The sequence below is a fragment of the Labeo rohita genome, chromosome 10, assembly GCF_022985175.1.
Source record: "Labeo rohita strain BAU-BD-2019 chromosome 10, IGBB_LRoh.1.0, whole genome shotgun sequence".
Classification (NCBI taxonomy): Eukaryota; Metazoa; Chordata; class Actinopteri; order Cypriniformes; family Cyprinidae; genus Labeo; species Labeo rohita.
In genome coordinates, this window is record NC_066878.1 from 10,967,322 (window position 1) to 10,986,502 (window position 19,181).

General features: G+C 34.6%; 1 protein-coding gene across 2 annotated transcripts in view; it reads right to left on the reverse strand.

The window, feature by feature from the left end:
- mtus2a (microtubule associated tumor suppressor candidate 2a) overlaps positions 1–19,181 on the reverse strand; it is a 99,340-nt gene that overhangs the window by 13,982 nt on the left and 66,177 nt on the right. For both annotated transcript variants that reach the window (XM_051120951.1, XM_051120950.1), the window contains exons 6-13: positions 12,025–12,123; positions 8,092–8,366; positions 1,562–1,628; positions 1,249–1,463; positions 1,060–1,165; positions 900–973; positions 722–820; positions 517–636 (exon numbers count right to left, since the gene is read on the reverse strand). In XM_051120951.1, coding sequence (XP_050976908.1) covers positions 517–636; positions 722–820; positions 900–973; positions 1,060–1,165; positions 1,249–1,463; positions 1,562–1,628; positions 8,092–8,366; positions 12,025–12,123 — 1,055 coding nt within the window. The remainder of the gene's footprint in view (positions 1–516; positions 637–721; positions 821–899; positions 974–1,059; positions 1,166–1,248; positions 1,464–1,561; positions 1,629–8,091; positions 8,367–12,024; positions 12,124–19,181) is intronic.

The following is a 19,181-nucleotide window of genomic DNA, read 5'->3' on the forward strand; positions in this document are numbered from 1 at the left end:
GTTTATATCTCGCAACTGCGAATTACAAAGTTCAATTTTTTTTTCACAATTCTGACTTAATAACTCACAATTGCGTGTTATAAAGTCATGATTATCCACTTGCAATGAAAAGGTTTATGTCTCGCAATTCTGACTTTATAACTCGCAACTGCAAGTTTATATCTGACAATTCTAAGAAAAAGTCAGAATTGTGAGACAAAAAGTTGGAATTACCCTTTTTTTTTTAATTCAGTAGCGGCTTTCAAACAGGCTTCCATAGTTTTTATTTTATTTTCATTATTTTTTTTATTTTGTATGTTTTCTTCTTTCTGCCAGTAGTGTTTTTATGTATTTGCACTGTTTTTTTTTCTGCAGGTGTGTTTTATTTTACCTGCAGCAGTTTTTTTTTCACTGTGACAGCATGGAGTGAGGACTCTGTCCTCTTCAATACTTGAAACTGCTTACAGGAACACGCTAGACTGCACAATTCTCCAGCACAGTGTGTTTATCCTGCACACCTATTCATTTGGAGCTTACCACTTTCTCCAGATGACAGATCTTCTTCTCCTGGTCATGAATTTGCTGGTTCTTCATCTCAAGAACCTCTTTCAGACTCTTCAGATCCTCCTCAATATGTTGATACGGGGCCAGCGCATCCTGCAAATACATTTACAATACTTACTTTCAGTGTTTGTGTGTCTGTATCCAAGTATCCCTTTATTAATGTCTTAAAGAAACATACCACAATCTGTTCATCAGAGCTCTTCCTCAGAGCTTCTTCAAAACGCTTGGCTTTGTCTTTCAGAGTCCGGTTCTGGAAAGTCAAAGTGTCCACCTGGTCCTAAAGGAAACGGTACTGTTACTAATGAATTCCCTTTGGATGAGTAGCAAAAATCTCAAACCTTAAGCAAACAAATCACCTGAAGTGAGAGGCGCAGTTTCTCAAAGTCCTCTTCTAGACTGGCCTTTTGCTGTTCATGGGCTTTCCTTAAGTCTAAGAGAAATGAAAGCAATTTTAGTTCTCCTCCACATTTCTGTCAGCTGGTTAGTTATTAATGGTGTTACTAACCAGACCCTCACCTCTCATGGTCCTGGCATGCTCTTCCTGCAGTGTCGCCATTGTGATGTTGTGCATGGTCTTCAGGTCTTCAAGGGCGGCCTCATGGTTGGCAGTCAACTCTTCGATCTAAACACCAAACAAACAGCTGAGTCTTCATATTCATGCCATCTTAAATTTATTTTCCACCATCGTCAGCCAGATGATCAGACCTGTTCCTGGTGCTGTGTGCGCAGCTCCTCCACCTCTGACTGGTGCTCTGCTCTGAGATGGTCTCTGTCAGAAGCGTGCCGTAATCTCAGGTTCTCCTCTAAGGTAGCGAGTTCAGACTCCTGCTGTACCTGTAACTCTCTCAGCTCCCTCTCAAAACACTCCTCCAGCTCTCTCTTCTCCTTCTGAAGACGATCCCAGCGAGCTGCGTTAAAGGCTGGGTGATATGAGGGAACAGAGCAGATGGATTTAAATAACTGAAACCTGGTTTTGTCTTAGTAGTTTATGGGCACACATAAACCTCTTTGAACTCACCCACTTCATGATGAATCCGACTGAGTTCCTGGGTCAACTCTCTCTCCTTCTCCTCAGCACTTTCACTCTGAAACACACACACATACACACACACATTAGTTTTCCATGTTTATACTGTACAAACTGTATTTTTTATCCCAGTACTCTAACCCTAGACCTAAACCTACCACTTTATGCATTTTTTAGATTTTCAAAAAACTTCATTCTGTATGATCTGTTGTTTATTGTTATTGTTTTCTGATGGGGACCAAAAAAATGTCCCCACAAGGACAAGGATTCTAATGCCATGGCAAAAGTTGGAGCAAAGCACGTTAACTGTTCTGTCATTGGCTGCACAGATGAGCACAGAAACACTATTTAGAAACTCAGTCGCAGAGGAGACAATAGAGAAGTGGAGTTATTGATTCATTAACTGTATATTACGCTGCTGCCACACAAATCTAATATGGACTTGATTTCTTTCCCAGCTGTTTACCTTCACAGACATAACTGACTGTTTTTGTAAACCTGTGTGTTTTTAACATAAGCTTGTGTGTATTTGACAGTTTAAGCGCAATAAGACATGAAAGAGAACTTAGTTTAGTACTCACATGCCATGTGACAGCCACTATCTGTGCGCTCAGAAAACGTATATCAGAAGTTTAAAATAATATGGTTTAAAACGAGTGATTTCAGTGCGATAGACATGCTAATCAAAACCAAACAGATGTTTTTTGGCAGTGTATCTGAGGTACAAGCTGTAAAGACACAGCTCTCTTCTAGAAAAGGAGGTGGGGAGCAGCAGCTCATTTACATTTAAAGAGACATGCACAACAGTGTGTTTATATTACTTATATAACATATTGTAAAAAGGGGCATAATCGGTATCCTTTAAATATAATATAACTCATTTTCTTCTATCATGGTGGGGATTTCCCATTGAATTCTATGTCTATTTCCTAATCGCACCCCAAATTTTTGAATTGCATTTTTTTTTAAATTTCATTATTTATGAAAAACTTATTTCTGAATTATTTCAGTATTTATACATGTTTATTATCAATATGTATATTTATTGTAATAAGATTTACCATTTTTGGAGGGACATTAGGTTCAAAGTAACAATATCAGGGTAAACAACAAATAAAACATTTACAAATTTATATTATGCCCAATTACTTCATGGTTTATGTAGTTTTACTAATTAATAATTCAATAATCACAACCATAAACAATGCATTTTTCAATGCATACTTGTTTTTGTAGTAACTAGTGTGGGCTACATTTAGGGCCAGTTTTACTGATGGCTTGCGCGAGTGCAAACCTCTTTTAGAGCATTAAAATGAATCACACAATGCATTTTACTAACATTTGTGCTTGTCAAATTACTAGTACTTGCGCCATTATTTAACGCCCAAAAACTATTTTGCACTTGAAATGGCGGCGTAACCGCAGAAAACAGAGAGTGTGTGGTAGAAGAGAGAGGATTTTTTCCACATGTATTCATTTATTTGTAAGAATAACACATTTGTAAGAAGAACACATTATTCGAACACATCCTTTGCCAAGCTATGTTATTTTTATAAGACGACTTGGAACCCTCAACTAGAAGTCTCGCAATACCAGGTCTATCAAAACTTCTAGCAAAGGCCTCCAGTTCTTTTCAGCATACTGTGGCTTCTTTATTTCATTATTCTTTATTTGCGACTACGCTAATTTGCGCTGAGCCTGGTGTATTGTGTTGGTCGATATGTAAATGAGATGTTGTGTCTTTGATTGTCTTCTTTGATTTGTGCATTGTTATAAATCACCTGCAGAAAATTTCCATCCCATCGGTGCCGTTTTGGAATTGCACTCTCGTCCTAATTTGCCCTGCTTACTAGTCCTTAGTATTACTTTTATTGCCTAAATAACATCAAAATATAAAAACTCAAACAGTGTTGTGTTTGAAACTGATAAACTAAACACTTCTGCCTTGTCCACAAAAATACATTTTCGTTTGAAAGCGCATCTTTCTCTCTCCATTTTTGGCCATCTGTCCAATGTGAGGCGACATTTTTGTCAAGAAAGAAGAATTGTGGTTAAAGTGGTTAAATAAAAAAAAGTTTTCACATTGTAGTGTGGACTGTAAAAATGGATGCTTTTGAAAACGATGATGCATGTTTAGTCAAAAGACGCATAGATATCTATGTTTATACCAGTTTTGTATCTGATATGCTCTACTTTCAGACACACTATTCATATAATAGTGAGTACGACCTAGACGCCAGTGAATGGTGGGATATTTTCATAAATAAAATGATCCTGACAAAAGAACTGTGTGAAAACTTATGTCTGTTCTTTCTGTATAATCTGAGTGAGCTTTTATGAAGTTTTACACGTGGTAAGGTGAATTTCCGACGTTTCAGTGTAGATGAGAAACTTTTGGAAAACGCTAGTGTGGACGGAGAGCATTTTAAAAGGAAAACACAGTTTTCAAATGTATCTGGATTAAAGCAGACATAGCCCTAGACATTTCTGTAATGTAAGATGACAAACAAGCAAGAAATGATGATGCAATGCTGCAGAAACATTGTCACTCTTGTGTGCATTTAACATTACAGAAAATGTACAGTAAACAGGATCACCCTGATTATGAAAAGCACTTAAAAATAACACATGTACTATAGAAACTGTGAACATTGTAAACCCTTTTACTGCTAAACACACAAACAGGAATGCATGTTGAAGAGAGGAATGCAATTAATATTAATGCAGTATGTGCAAGAATGGGTTTTTAGATTTGGATTTTGAGCCTCACTGACCTCTTTAAATTTGTCTTGAGTTAGTTGTGTTAGGATGAATTTTCAAGCCAGTTATTTACTATTGTACAGCAGGTGGTGCTGCACTCCAAAAAAAAGTCTTTATTTATACTGTTTATTCATTTAGCAGATGCTTTTATCCAGAGCGAATTACAAATATGGATGGCAACATATGATTCATCCTAAGGAGCCAGCGATATGCTTGTGATTCTGTGTGCAAACAGTGACTCAACGGTCTGGGTTTGCACACAGTTACCTCATCCTCACATTCACGACAGATTAGATGAAGACTGTTGTGTTTCGTTTTTGTTTTCTGTTGTTGAGTGTTCAGTTTCTAGTGGTTGAAATAGACTGAATGTGTCAGTTCAAGGAGGCAGCATGTCAGTAAACAGTAGCGATCGCCTAGTGGTTAAGGCTTTGGCATGGTAACACAAACATCTCATGCAGACATGTGAAGGCCGTAAAATCACTGTGCCCTTGAGCAAATTATTTGATCGCAGGATTTGTACCAGAAGGGATGTCGCTGTAGTTAGTGTACTGTGAATCATGGTGGATAGAATGTACTGTGTCAGTTAAAAAAACAGCGTATTTAGAAAACAACGTCTTTAGAGTGATTAATTCTCAAAAATTAATATAAAATAAAATTTGTTTTATTTAAAAGTTTATTTCATAGTGATTTGATTATGTTTTTATGATTTTACTCTGAATAATGAAAATAATAAAATAGAATATATATTTATTTAATAGTCTTGATGACTTTATTATGATTCCAAAATGTGTAAAGTAGTAATAAAGAATATGCATGTGTTCATATATAATATAATATAACATAATAATGTATAATAATGTATAAGTTTTATGACGTTATAAATAATAAAATAGAACAAAATTAAATATTTTTTTATATTTTTAATGACTATTCCGATTCTAAAATATGTAAAGTAGTAATAATAAAGAAAAAGTATGTCAAAATAATATAATACAATATAATATAGTTAATATAATTTGATTATAATAATGTTTTTATATAATAATGTTTTTATGATTTCATGAATAATGAAAATAAGAAATTATAAAATACAATAAAATAAATGTTTTATTTCATAATTTTGATGTTTTATGATTTGAAAATATGTAAATAAAGAAAAAATGTCAATATAACAATATAATATAATAATGTTTTTATGACTTAAAAATAAGAAAATATTCTAAAAAAAATGTTTTCTTTCATAATTATGATGCTTTTTATTCTAAAATATGTAAATATTAAAGGAAAAAATTCAATATAATATAATATAATATAATATTTTTTGACTATGAATCATGGAAATAATATAAATAATTACAATATTTTCCATAAAAAAGTTTAGATAACTACATTATGATTATAAAATGTGTTAAATAGTAATAATAACTCCAAAGATTCGAAAAAGTATTCTGCAGAAGCCCAAGCGTTTGGGTGGGATGGCCCTTCCAAATTTTTTGTTTTATTATTGGGCTGCGAACACACGGTCCATGTTGTACTGGATTAACTCAATGAATCTGGACAATGCCCCAGCCTGGTTAAGCATTGAGAATACTTCCTGTAAATCCTCCACGCTGAAAGCTCTTTTATGTCTTCCCATCGCGCTTTCCCCATTGAAGTACACTGATAATATAATAGTAAAAAACAGTCTCAAAATTTGGATTCAGTTTTTACGTAATTTTGGTCTGCAAGTTACCTCTCTGTCTTCCCCAATATATTTTAATCCTTTGTTTCCTCCTTCTACTATGGATGGCGCTTATGCCTTTTGGAGGAATCAAGGTGTCCATACTGTAGCTGATCTTTATATTAATGGTACATTTGCTTCATTTGATCAGCTAAATGTTTTGTATAATATTCCAAGAAGCCACTTTTTTAGATATTTACAAGTACGTGACTTTGTCCGTAAAAATTTTCCAAATTTTCCCAATGCCCCACCTCCCTCTGTAGTTTGTGCGCGTCATTGTCTTATTCAGTGTAAGGTGGTTCATAAAGTTCACTGGTCAAAATGCAAGCTTGCACGGATCAATCCATCCATTGACCCAGAATGTGACAGGTGTCACTTAGGTTTAGCCACACTAACCCATATGTTCTGGACCTGTCCAGCTCTCTCTTCATTTTGGGGGTCAGTATTTTGTTCTCTTTCAGCCATTACATCTGTAGATATAACACCATCACCTATTATTGGCCTCTTTGGTGTGGTACCTGCTCATTATGCCCTGCCCACTCATTTTTTAAACTTGGTGGCCTTCCTTACGTTGCTGGCCAGACGTGTTATTTTATTAAATTGGAAGAGCCCTCAGCCACCCTCCCACACGCGGTGGATGAAGGACGTACTGTTTTTTATGAAACTAGAGAAGATTAGGCACTCTTTACAAGGGCCTAATAGAACATTTGCTAAAATTTGGAAGCCCTTTCTTACTTAGGTTAAAACGCTTCAGCTGGACCTAGACTGATCACCCCTGCCAACCCTTCTATATAATGTTTACCGGTTAATCAGCCTGTAACCCTTTTCATCTGTATTTTGAGTATCAGGATGGTTGTACATATGTAGGTGTATGCAAATTGTTTATTTTTCTGTTTTTATTTATTTATATATTTATTTATTTATTTATTGATTTATTCTTTTTCTTTGTTTTGTTTTGTTGTGGTATTGTCATTTTTTTCATGTTTGTAAAATGTCTAAAATTCAAAATAAATCATAAAAAAAAAAATAGTAATAATAAAGAATGAGAATTTTCATCCATAATATAATATAATTATATAATAATAAAATACAACAAAATAAAATAACTGTTTTATTTCATAGTTTTGATGACTTTATGAATCTAAAATATGTACAGTAGTAATAGTAAAGAAAAAGAATGTCAGTATAATATAATATAAAAAATAATATAATATAATAATGTTTTATGACAATGAAAAATGAAAATATAAAAAAATAAATGTTTTATTTAATAGTGATGATTTTTTATGATTCTAAAATATGTCAAATAAATTAACAAATAAAATAATAAAGAAAAAGTGTCAATATAATATAATATAATATATTTTGATGACTTTGAATAATCAAATAAAAGTTTTATTCTAAAATGTGTAAAATAATATTAATAAAGAATGAATGTGTGCCCATGTAAAAAAAAAAAATATATATATATATATAAAAAATATATTAAAATACATTAATTTCATACTAACTAGTATACATACTGACATATCACTTGAGGCGTACTGATATAAAAATTATAATTAATTTTCATTTGGAGTACTACTTGTGCACAATGCACATTTCTTATTATTAAGCCTAAAATGCGTTTTAATGTTACTATTGATGAGGACTGTATAATTTTTGAATAACATCGGTATTTAATATGATAAGATTTAATATTTAATAAGATATTTAATGTACCTAAAGTATACTTGCAATAGTTCCACTTTAGCACAATCAAATTAAGTATATCCTTAGTTGGACTTCAGCACTACTTGTGCACAATTAAACTGCATTAAGTACAAAATGAGTTGTTCCAATTTAGCAGAGTTTAAGTATAACAGTTTAGTACACTAAAAGTGCAACTGGAGGGTACATTTTATTAAGTACATAAATATGTAAATGTATTTGCAGTATACTTAGCATGAAATAAATCTATTTCAAATACATTTTAATATATTTATTGTTCACTAGGGAGCCCAAACACATTTTTAACTGACTGTGATCTTTAATAAAATACCTTGAGGGAGAAGTGCTGAGTGCAGATCACAAAGACCTCCAGACTCATGCTGGTTTTCTTTAGCTCTGCCTGAAGAGCCTGCAGTTGCCTGGCTTGTTCTTCACAGCGACCCTGCAAGAGCTGTATCTCTTCATGCCTCTCTACCTCCTCTCGCTCTTTTTCTTTCTTCTGCTCTTCTTCTTTTTTCTTCTCTGGGCCCGGAGAGCCAGTACGAGGCAAAATCTGCATGCTTGACCCTCGGACGGCTACCGTTGCCCTCTGTTGCCTCTGAAGGACTAAAGAAGGAAACACGAGAAAAAAAGCACTAAAAAATCAATTTCATTAAACTCATCTCAGAACGGCTCTGTGTGAATAAAATGGCCTCCATAATGCTAAGACACCCCAGGGAATCCTGTACACTTAATAACCATGAAACAATTTACATAAAGCTTTACCATAATTTCTATACCTAACTGGATTACTCGAATCCTCTATAAGTAAAGCAAAGAGACTATACAAAGGCTAAACTGCTTTCATTGTAATGTAAAATGAGGTATGTGACCCAAAGCTAACGGCACAGTGGCTAAACAAACCATAACAAATCTTATAGTTCAAATAAAATAATAGAATTGTTACGCTATATACTTTCAATTCACAACGCATGGATTACAACGGATGTATAGATCAGTCACACCAAGACAGTTGAAGCCCTCATGGAAGTTAAACTATCAATTATGCTATGTAGATACATGTTTACTTGACAAACTGCTCAAAAAACTAGCATAAAGTCAAGGGTTTTGCATTACTGAAATTTAAAATCAAGCCGTGTATCTTAATGCGCTTCAAGATGAGCACGCAATCCAAAACACTCATGCTAATGCTAACAGCAGCTAATGTTTTGTTCTGCAGCTGTGTTAGCACTCATTCTATGATGCATTTGATAAACACATTAAGCCAGATGGAATGACAGGATGATTTACAGCTATAATTACTGTAGAAACTAATCTTCAGAAGAAAGACGGAGTGATTTAGAGCTGCTAATTGCTATTATGAAGACTCTGTTGTCCTCAGTGTTGAGTTTGCAAGCAATTTATTTGTTAATGGCTAGCTACACATATACACAGTGGCCTTTACGGCTATATTAGGTATTGAATTAGCCTCTGTATACATCTTAGCAAGCTATAGTTGTCCTGTGTACAGTGGAGACAGCATACTGTATAAGAATGTAGACTAGCATTACGGTTCTGTTAAATACAGTTGAGGTCAAAAGTTTACATCCCCCCTTCAGAATCTACAAAATGTTATTATTTTACCAAAATAGGAGGGATCATACAAAATGCATGTTATTGTTTATTTAGTACTGACCTGAATAAGATATTTCACATAAAAGATGTTTACATATAGTCCACAAGAGAAAATAATAGTTGAATTTATAAAAAAATTACCCTGTTCAAAAGTTTACACCCTCTTGATTCTTAATACTGTTGTTGCCTGAATGATCCACAGCTGTTTATTTTGTTTAGTGATAGTTGTTCATGAGTTCCTTGTTTGTCCTAAACAGTTAAACTGGCTGCCGTTCTTCAGAAAAATGCTTTAGGTTCCACAAATTCTTTGGTTTTCCAGCATTTTTGTGTATTTGAATCCTTTCCAACAGTGACCGTATGATTTTGAGATCCATCTTTTCACACTGAGGACAACTGAGGGACTCGTATGCAAATATTACAGAAGGTTTAAATGCTCACTGATTCGCCAGGAAGAAAAACCATGCATTAAGAGCTGGGGGTGAAAACTTTTGAACAGAATGAAAACGTGTACATTTTTCTTATTTTGCCTAAATATCATGTTTGTTTCATTTAGTACTGCCCTTCTGAGGCTACAGAAGATACATGTTTGACAGAAGACAAAACCCTTATAGCACACAACATCACGGAGATGTCTATTTGACGTCTTTAAGATTCTTATGATTTAGAATGTAAAACTGACATCTTACAGACATCTGTCAGATGTTTGTAGACAGCAGACGCTTTCCAGATCTAGTAAACTTTAACAGACATCTTGCAGAAGAACGTGTACTATCTGGGAATAAGTTAAATTTACCCTGATCTTTAAATTCAAAAAGTTTTCACCCCCTAGCTCTTAATATGTTTTTTCCTTCAGTGAGCATTTGAACCTTCTGTAATAGTTGCATATGAGTCCCCCAGTTGTCCTCATTGTGAAAAGATGGATCTCAAAATCATACAGTCATTGCTGGAAAGGGTTCAAATACACAAAAATGCTGGAAAACCAAAAAATTTGTGTGACCTGAAGGATTTTTCTGAGGAACAGCAGGTAGTTTAACTGGTCAGGACAAACAAAGGACTCATGAACAACTATCACTAAACAAAAAAAAAAAAAAAAAACAGCTGTGGATCATTCAGGTAACAACACAGTATTAACAATCAAGGGGATGTAAACTTTTGAACGGGGTCATTTTTATAAACTCAACTATTTTCTTTTGTGAACTATATGTAAATGTCTATTATGTGAAATATCTTATTTAGGTCAGTATTAAATAAACAATAACATGCATTTTTATATGATCCCTCCTATTTTAGTAAAATAACTAACATTTTGCAGATTCTGAAAAAAAAAAAGAGAGAAAAAAAAAAAGTATATACCTTTTAACCACAAATGCTCATCTTGCACTAGCTGTGTGTCCAAGACTTCATGCATTACGTAATCACTTTGTGACGTAGGCTGGAAGTACCGACCCAGTGTTTACAAAGCGAATATGCAAAGAAAGTCAAACACCCTTTAAAAAAAAAGGTAAAACAACAATGTCAGACGATTCTAAAGTTGGAGAAGAAAATTAGATGTTTTTCAGCCTACCCTACCTTTTTGAACCAGAGTACACATATGAAGAACTAATCATGTGTGACCTTTCCAACGTGATTATGCAATGTGCAGTCGAGCTAGTGCAAGACGAGCATTAATGGTTAAAAATTATATACATTTTCATTTTTTTTAGAAAATGGCAGATCGTTTCGCTAGATAAGACCCTTATTCTTCGGCTGGGATCGTGTAGAGCCCTTCGAAGCTGCATTGAAACTGCAATTTGGACCCTGATCCCCATTGAAGTCCACTATATGGAGAATCCTGAAATGTTTTCCTTAAAAACCTTAATTTCTTTTCAATTGAAGAAAGAAAGATATAAACATCTTGGATGACATGGGGGTGAGTAACTTATCAGGAAATTTTATTTCAGGAATGAACTAATCCTTTAATACTGTTATTCAGCAGGGACATAAGTGACTGTAGTAGTGCACAGTATATAGCCTAGTGAAAATCTCCCTGGTCAAAAACAAAGAGCTTTAATCTTAATCAAAACAACCAACGAGCTCCTGTACTAAACCAACGTTAATTTAAATAAACATTTTCATACATTATACTGTCTCAAGACAATCCAGTCTACCACACACACAAACCAACCATCAGCCTCCTAGAGTGGCTTAATCTTTAGCCCGATAATCAGTCTCTATGACAACAAAGAGAAAATCAGCTTTTTCAGGTAGTAAGGTGGGCGAAACTGATGCTAGGACGTCGATTCGTTGCTCATCAGGAAGACAATGACAGCAAGAGTGCAAGATGCACTCTGAAATCTCCTAGAACTGTATGTTTACAACACACAACATTTTGTTTTAATGGGTGACTAAATACTGAGTATCATTATTTTTAGTTCAACATGACAGCTGAACTTGACTCTAGCGGCCACACTGATTACATCCTGTATGAAGCTCTCTCTCATTCTATGTTTGTGTGTGTGTATGGAGAAAAATAAGAGGGTTACAGTGGAGATATGAGATTTATCCAACAGTGTGGCATCGTCTAATGGAAGCACTGTACTCTGTAGAGCAGCAGGGGACAGCTATGAAAGGAAAGCAATATCTTGGGTTGATCTTTGTTCTGGTTGGTTACCTGGAGACTGCGGTTTAGGAGACACTACAGCGAGTCTCTTAGGGGAGGAGAGGGATGAACGGGTGCCGTCAGAAGTCTTCTGGAATTCCTTACGGGATGCTGTGGATAAAGAAAGACATGGGTATGAGTTAATGGCAGTGCTCGGGAGGTTACCTGAATTAAAGGATATTCGCTCAGGGAACATATACAGGGCACAAGAGCGCAAATCCATGAATGCATTCACAACAGTAACCACCATCCCCTTTTCCGTCTCTTTTCGTATCGCTCTCCTCTTCCACGGTGTCATAATATGGTCTCAGCGGTCTGTGGATCGATTCCAATAAGAGGCAGCCAACCACAAAATAACGCAGCTGCTAGGGTCCGATGGCTACACGGGTTTGACGATATGACATTCTGAGAGGCTGCAGGCATCCGTGGACCAGAACACAGTATAAATATATGAAATAAAATAATAATAATAAAATAAAATAAATTATGTTTCACAAATCTGGTCAGATTTGTGGTCAGTGGTCAGATCAGACCAAGACAACGGAAAAGCGAAATAACTAGAATAACTAAACCTGATGTACATCATAATATAAAATGGAGAAATATTACTATAATAATACATTGTAAATTTAAATGTTCTAACTTTACTTGAAAAAATCTTGCAAAATTATTGCCTCTAGAATCTAGTTAGGGTTATTTAGTGTAATCACTTTTCACAAATTGGCTTCTGATTAAACTTGTACATATTGAGCAACCTAAATTAGATTTTTATGAGGCAATAAGTTTGCAAGATTTTGCAGTTTCAAGTAATATATACATATATATATATATATATATATACACACACACACACATACAAACACACACTACCTGTCAAAAGTTTTTGAACAGGAAGATTTCTTTATGTTTTTAAAGATTTCTCTTCTGCTCACCAAGCCTGCATTTATTTGATTCAAAATATAGCAAAAGCAGTAATTTTTTGAAATATTTGTACTATTTCAAATATCTGCTTTTTATTTGAATATATTTTAAAATGTCATTAATTTCTGTGATCAAAGCAAAATTTTTAGCATCACTACTCCAGTCTTCAATGTCACATGATTCTTCAGAAATCATTGCAATTTGCTGATTTGCTTTCAAAAACATTTATTATTATTATTATTATTATTATCAATATTTAAAACAGTTGAGTAATTTTTTTTCAGGATACTTTGATGAATAGAAAGATCCAAAGATAAGCATTTATCTGAAATAAAAAAAAAAGCTTTTGTAATATTATACACTACACCTGATTTATTTATTTTGGAAAGAAATGATAGAAATTTATTTATTTAGCAAGGATGCTTTAAATTCATCAAAAGTGATGATAACAATTATAATGTTACAAAATATTTCTATTTTAGATAAATGCTGTTCTTCTGAACTTTCTATTCATTAAAGAAACCTGAAAAAATTCTACTTAGCTCTTTTCAACATAATAATAATAATAATAATAATAAATGTTTGAGCAGCAAATCAGAATATTATAATGATTTCTGAAGGCTCATGTGACTGGAGTAATAATGCTAAAAAATACAGCTTTGAAATCACAGGAATAAATTACATTTTAAGACATATTCAAATAGAAAACAGTGATTTTAAATAGTAAAAATATTTTACTGTTTTGGCTGTACTTGGGATCAAATAAATGCAGGCTTGGTGAGCAGAAGAGACTTCTTTAAAAAACATTTAAAATTTTCCTGGTTCAAAAACTTTTGACTGGTAGTGTATATATGTATATATATTCATGAGAACTTAATTTAAAGTGTTTTAATTTAATTATGAATACCTCCCTTATAAGACCCTATTGCCAAAGCATACCTTATTAAATTATTCAAGTGCAAGGGCTTATGGGTATTCCACCACTGTATGATCACTTAATGTAGCCTGATCTAGTTATTTTTTGTTTTAATTCTACAGTAATTTACATGCACAGACAGAACTCCTAAAATACAAGTATAAATATAGTATATTCTCGTAACAAATTAATTACTGTATTATTATTTTACAGTCTTTGTAATATCACCCGAACAGATATGAAGACACAGACGCTGCCTATGCGATTACAGGAAATGATTGAAGATGCTGCTGGGATTGGAGCTTGTTTCAAATCTCCAATCTCACAACAGAAGGGGGTGCGTATGTTTTTGGGGTTGCTGCTTTTGGCTTACTTTCACCCTACAGAGCGCGCACACACAAACATCACATTGCAACGGGGGTCCCAGAGCACCTAATTACTGCCAGCTCATTTCGACATGTAGCAGACAGCCATAGACACCCCTCTAGAATCCCAATAGACTCCCTCCTCCCTTGGACCCCACTGTTACCCCACCCCCCATTGCTGAGACAGCACCTACGGCATCAGAGACACCGGTGCATCATGGGCGGGTGCATGTGAAGATGTTTGACTCAAGCATGGCGGTCTAAATGCAGTATGTTATAAATTCAGATCCATATGAGTAATGCGACAGCTGGACAGGGTCTCTGAACTGTTTTCAGCAGTAGGGTCTCATGAATTTTGTCATGGCTTACTACCTAGACGGCATGCTAACCCTAGATCGGTAGTTCATGATGGGCCAGCTGCCCCTGGCAGCCGTTTTGTCCCTTCAGGGTGCTGGAGATTTTGTCAGGATGACAAAGAGGGTAGCAGCAGGCAGAGATATAGACTCTCGGAGCTGTGGTTAAGGATCAGCAAATGTGGCATTGAAAATGGGACAGAACTGATAACAACACTAGAGAGGGGGACAGGTTAAAAAAAAGAGAAGGATGAGGGGAAAGAAGATAAACAGGGCATCTTAACAGCCTCATTATCCTTTAGGCAGCAGGAAAACGATTGGTTAAATGGGCACAGGCGAGCTCTGATTGGACAGGCTCTTCTGTAATGTCACCAACATGCACAATGGCTCATCACTTGCTTTAATCGGATGATTGCATCTTAATGATCGGCCTAATTGAGCTGAGATAAATAAGCGATTGTAAGCAAGTGTATGAAATTCAACTAGTATGCACTGTATTGAGTATTTACTACAAGAAGTATGTTCTAAACAAGATCAATTCCTTCAGAATGCACTATATATATCATCAACAATCATGTATTTAAACAATTATGTACTACAAAAGGTTTGCACTACTATACGTATTTTTTTCTAGTATGCATTGCAGAAATATGTAGCTAGCATGCACCATAAAAATGAACTAGTCTGCACTGCACGTCTCTCCAGTAAGTATGCACTACAATAAGTATGCACTCCAAGTGTGCACTATAAAACATATGGACAGCTAATATGTGATTCAATAAGAATGTCCCATGAGTATGGAATTCAACTAGTATGCACTACATGAAGTATGCTTCAAACAAATTCCATAAATAGCACTACAACTAGAGTAATCTTCAGCCAGTACTACAACAATCACGTTTAAACAAGTATGCACTACAAAATGTATGTGCTACAAGAAGTATGGTCTAAATGAGATTAATTGCACCAGAATGCACTATAACTAAAATGACCTTTAACCAGTACTACAACAATCATGTATAAACAAGCATGCACTACAAAATGTTTGAACTACTAGAAATATTTTTTTCAGCTAGTATGCATTACACAAATATGTAGCTAGCATGCACCATAAAAATGAACTGGTCTGCACTGCACATGTCTCTCCAGTAAGTATGCACTACAATAAGTATGCACTATAAAACATATGGACTTCAGCTAATATGTGATTCAATAAGAATGCACTATGAGTATGAAATTCAGCTAGTATGCACTACATGATGTATGCATCAAATAAAACTAATTGCATAAATAGCATTACAACTAGAGTAATCTTCAGCTAGTACTACATCAATCATGTTTAAACAAGTATGCACTACAAGAGGTATGTGCTACAAGAAGTATGCTCTAAACAAGATTAACTCCACCAGAATGCACTATAACTAAAATGACCTTTAACCAGTACTACAACAATCATGTAGAAACAAGTATGCACTATAAAATGTTTGAACTACTAGAAGTATTTTTTCAATTAGTATGCATTACACAAATATGCATGCACCATAAAAATGAACTTGTCTGCACTGCACATGTCTCTCCAGTAAGTATGCACTACAATAAGTGTGCACTCCAAGTGTGCACTATAAAACATATGAACTTCAGCTAATATGTGATTCAGTAAGAATCCACTACAAGTTTGAAATTCAACTAGAATGCACTACATGATGTATGCTTCAAACAAGATTAATTCCATAAATAGCAATACAACTAGAGTAATCTTCAGCCAGCACTACAACAATCATGTGTTTAATCAAGTATGCACTACAAAAGGTTTGCACTACTAGAAGTATTTTGTAACTAGTATGCATTACACAAATATGTGGCTAGTATGCACCATAAAAATGAACTGGTCTCCATTGCACATGTCTCTCCAGTAAGTATGCACTACAATATGTATGCACTCCAATATTGGGGCCTTATAAAACATATCGACTTCAGCTAGTATGTGATTCAATAAGAATGCTATAAGAGTATGAAATTTTACTACTATGCACTACAAGTATGCTTCAAACAAGACTAATTCTATTAACTACAACAAGAAATCTTTAACCAGTATTAGAATAAGCATGTTTAAATAAGTATGCACCACAAGAAGTATGCACTACAAAAAGTATTCATTTGAACTAGTATGCATTTCACAAATATGCACTTCAGCTACTATAACAAAAACACTTCAAATTGTTTACAGTAACTGGCACTCCAGTAAGTATACTGTTTAACTAGTATGCACTACAATAAGTATGCACTCCAACTAGTATGCACTACAAAAGGTATAGCTTTCAAAAAAATCCTACTTTCGTAAGAATGCAATAAGTATAATATGTATCTAGTATGTACTTCTATGAGTATGGACTACAAGATGTTCTAAACAAGTCCAACAGAAAACACTACAACTGCTGTGATCTTCAACCAGTACTACAACATGTACGTGTTTCAACAAGTACACACTTGTAAGAGTAAGAGGTATGCACTACTAAAAGTATGCACTTCAAATAGTATGCACTATTAAAAAAGCATGTGCTTCAAAAAGTTTCCACGTTCAAAAGAATGCAATATAACAAGTATGAAATTTATCCAGTATGTACTTCTGAGTATGCACTACAAATATGCTCTAAATAAGTCCAACAGAAAACACTACAACTACTGTGATCTTTAACAATATGTATGTGTTTCAACAAGTACACACTATAAGAGGTGTGCACTACTAGAAGTATGCACTTCAAATATGCACTACAAAAAGTATGTGCTTTAAAAGGCGATCACTTTCATAAGAATGCAATTTAACAAGTATGAAATTTATCTATTAGGTACTTCTACAAGTATGTACTACAAGTATGCTCTAAACAAGTCCAACAGAAAACACTACAGCTACTGTGATCTTCAACCAGTACTACAGCGTGTATGTTTTTCAACAAGTACACAATATAAGAGGTATGCACTATTAGAAGTATGCACTTCAAATAGTATGCACTACAACAAGTGTGTGCTTCAATAAGTGTGCACAGCACACAAAAATAGACAAGCCTCTTTTCCTGTGCTGGGCTTAAGATGAATGAGTCTGGATGGCTTACTTCTTAAGAAAGGGTGTTTCTTCTCAAGGCAAAGTCTACATTTCAGTCTTGACTAAACAGACTGTGACGTCCCCTCAACAGGACTGTCCCATTATTCACACATGCAGAGGAGATTAATGACTCTGTATAGGACATGGACAGGGAGGTAGTGCTGTTTACTTATGCCTGACAAGTATGCTCTCAGCAGTGTGCCGGTGCATCAGTGAAGTTCTGCCTTCAAACTAGAGACGCTGTCTGAGAATTCATCATGACATTTGACAGGTCACTTCTAGCAATGGAGTAAGCATGCAACCTCTGTATTTCGGTATGTCAACTGAACTAAATTCGACTTGAATTATGAAGAAACAAGCAAACAAAAGTGTAGTGTATACTAGTTGAAGTGCTTATACTTATTGGAGTGCAACTTCTTGTAATGTAAACTTTCTGAAGTTTATACAGTGTTAGTAGCTAAAGAACATATTAGTGCAATGCATGCTAGTTGAAACAAATACTTCTAGTAGTGCATACATACCTCTTATAGTCCATACTTGTTTAAACACATGCTTGTAGTAGTACCGGTTGAAGATCACTCTAATTGTAGTGCATTTTCTTGTAATGAATCACATTGAGATCATACTTCTTGTAGTGCATACTCACTGAAATGCATACTAGAAGAATTCCACATGCATTATAGTACATTCTTATTGAAGCACATACTGGCATACTAAGTCCAAATGTGTGCATATTTACAAGAAAGCAACATGGAATTTTAAACTATATAAAGCACATTCTTATAGTTTACTAGCTAAAGTACATATTTGTGTAATACATGATAGTTGAAACATACTTCTAGTAGTGCATACCTCTTGTAGTACATACTTGTTTAAACACATGCTTGTTGTAGTACCAGTTAGAGATCACTCTAATTGTAGTGCATTCTGTTGGAATGAACCATGTTTAGAGTTTCATATGCACTATAGTACATTCCTATGCACTATAGTACATTCCTATTGAAGCACATACTGGCATACTAAGTCCATATGTGTGCATACTTAAAAGAAAGCAACATTAAATTTGAAACTGGAGCTCGGTCTTATAGTGTATACTAGCTAAAGTACATATTTGTGTAATGCATGCTAGTTGAAACATACTTCTTGTAGTGCGTACCTCTTGTAGTGCATACTTGTTTAAACACATGCTTGTTGTAGTACTGGTTGAAGACCACTCTAATTGTAGTGCATTCTGTTGGAATGAATTATGCTTAGAGCATACTTCTTGCAGTGCACATTTACTGAAATTCATGTTAGCAGAATTTCATATGCATTTTTAGCACATTCTTACTGAAGCACATACTGGCATACTACAGCAAGTCCAAATGTTTGCATGCTTACAAGAAAGCAACATATAATTTAAAAACTTGTTAAAGCTTGTTCTTATAGTGTATACTAGCTAAAGCACATATTTGTGTAATGCATGCTAGTTGAAACATACTTCTAGTAGTGCATACCTCTTGTAGTGCATACTT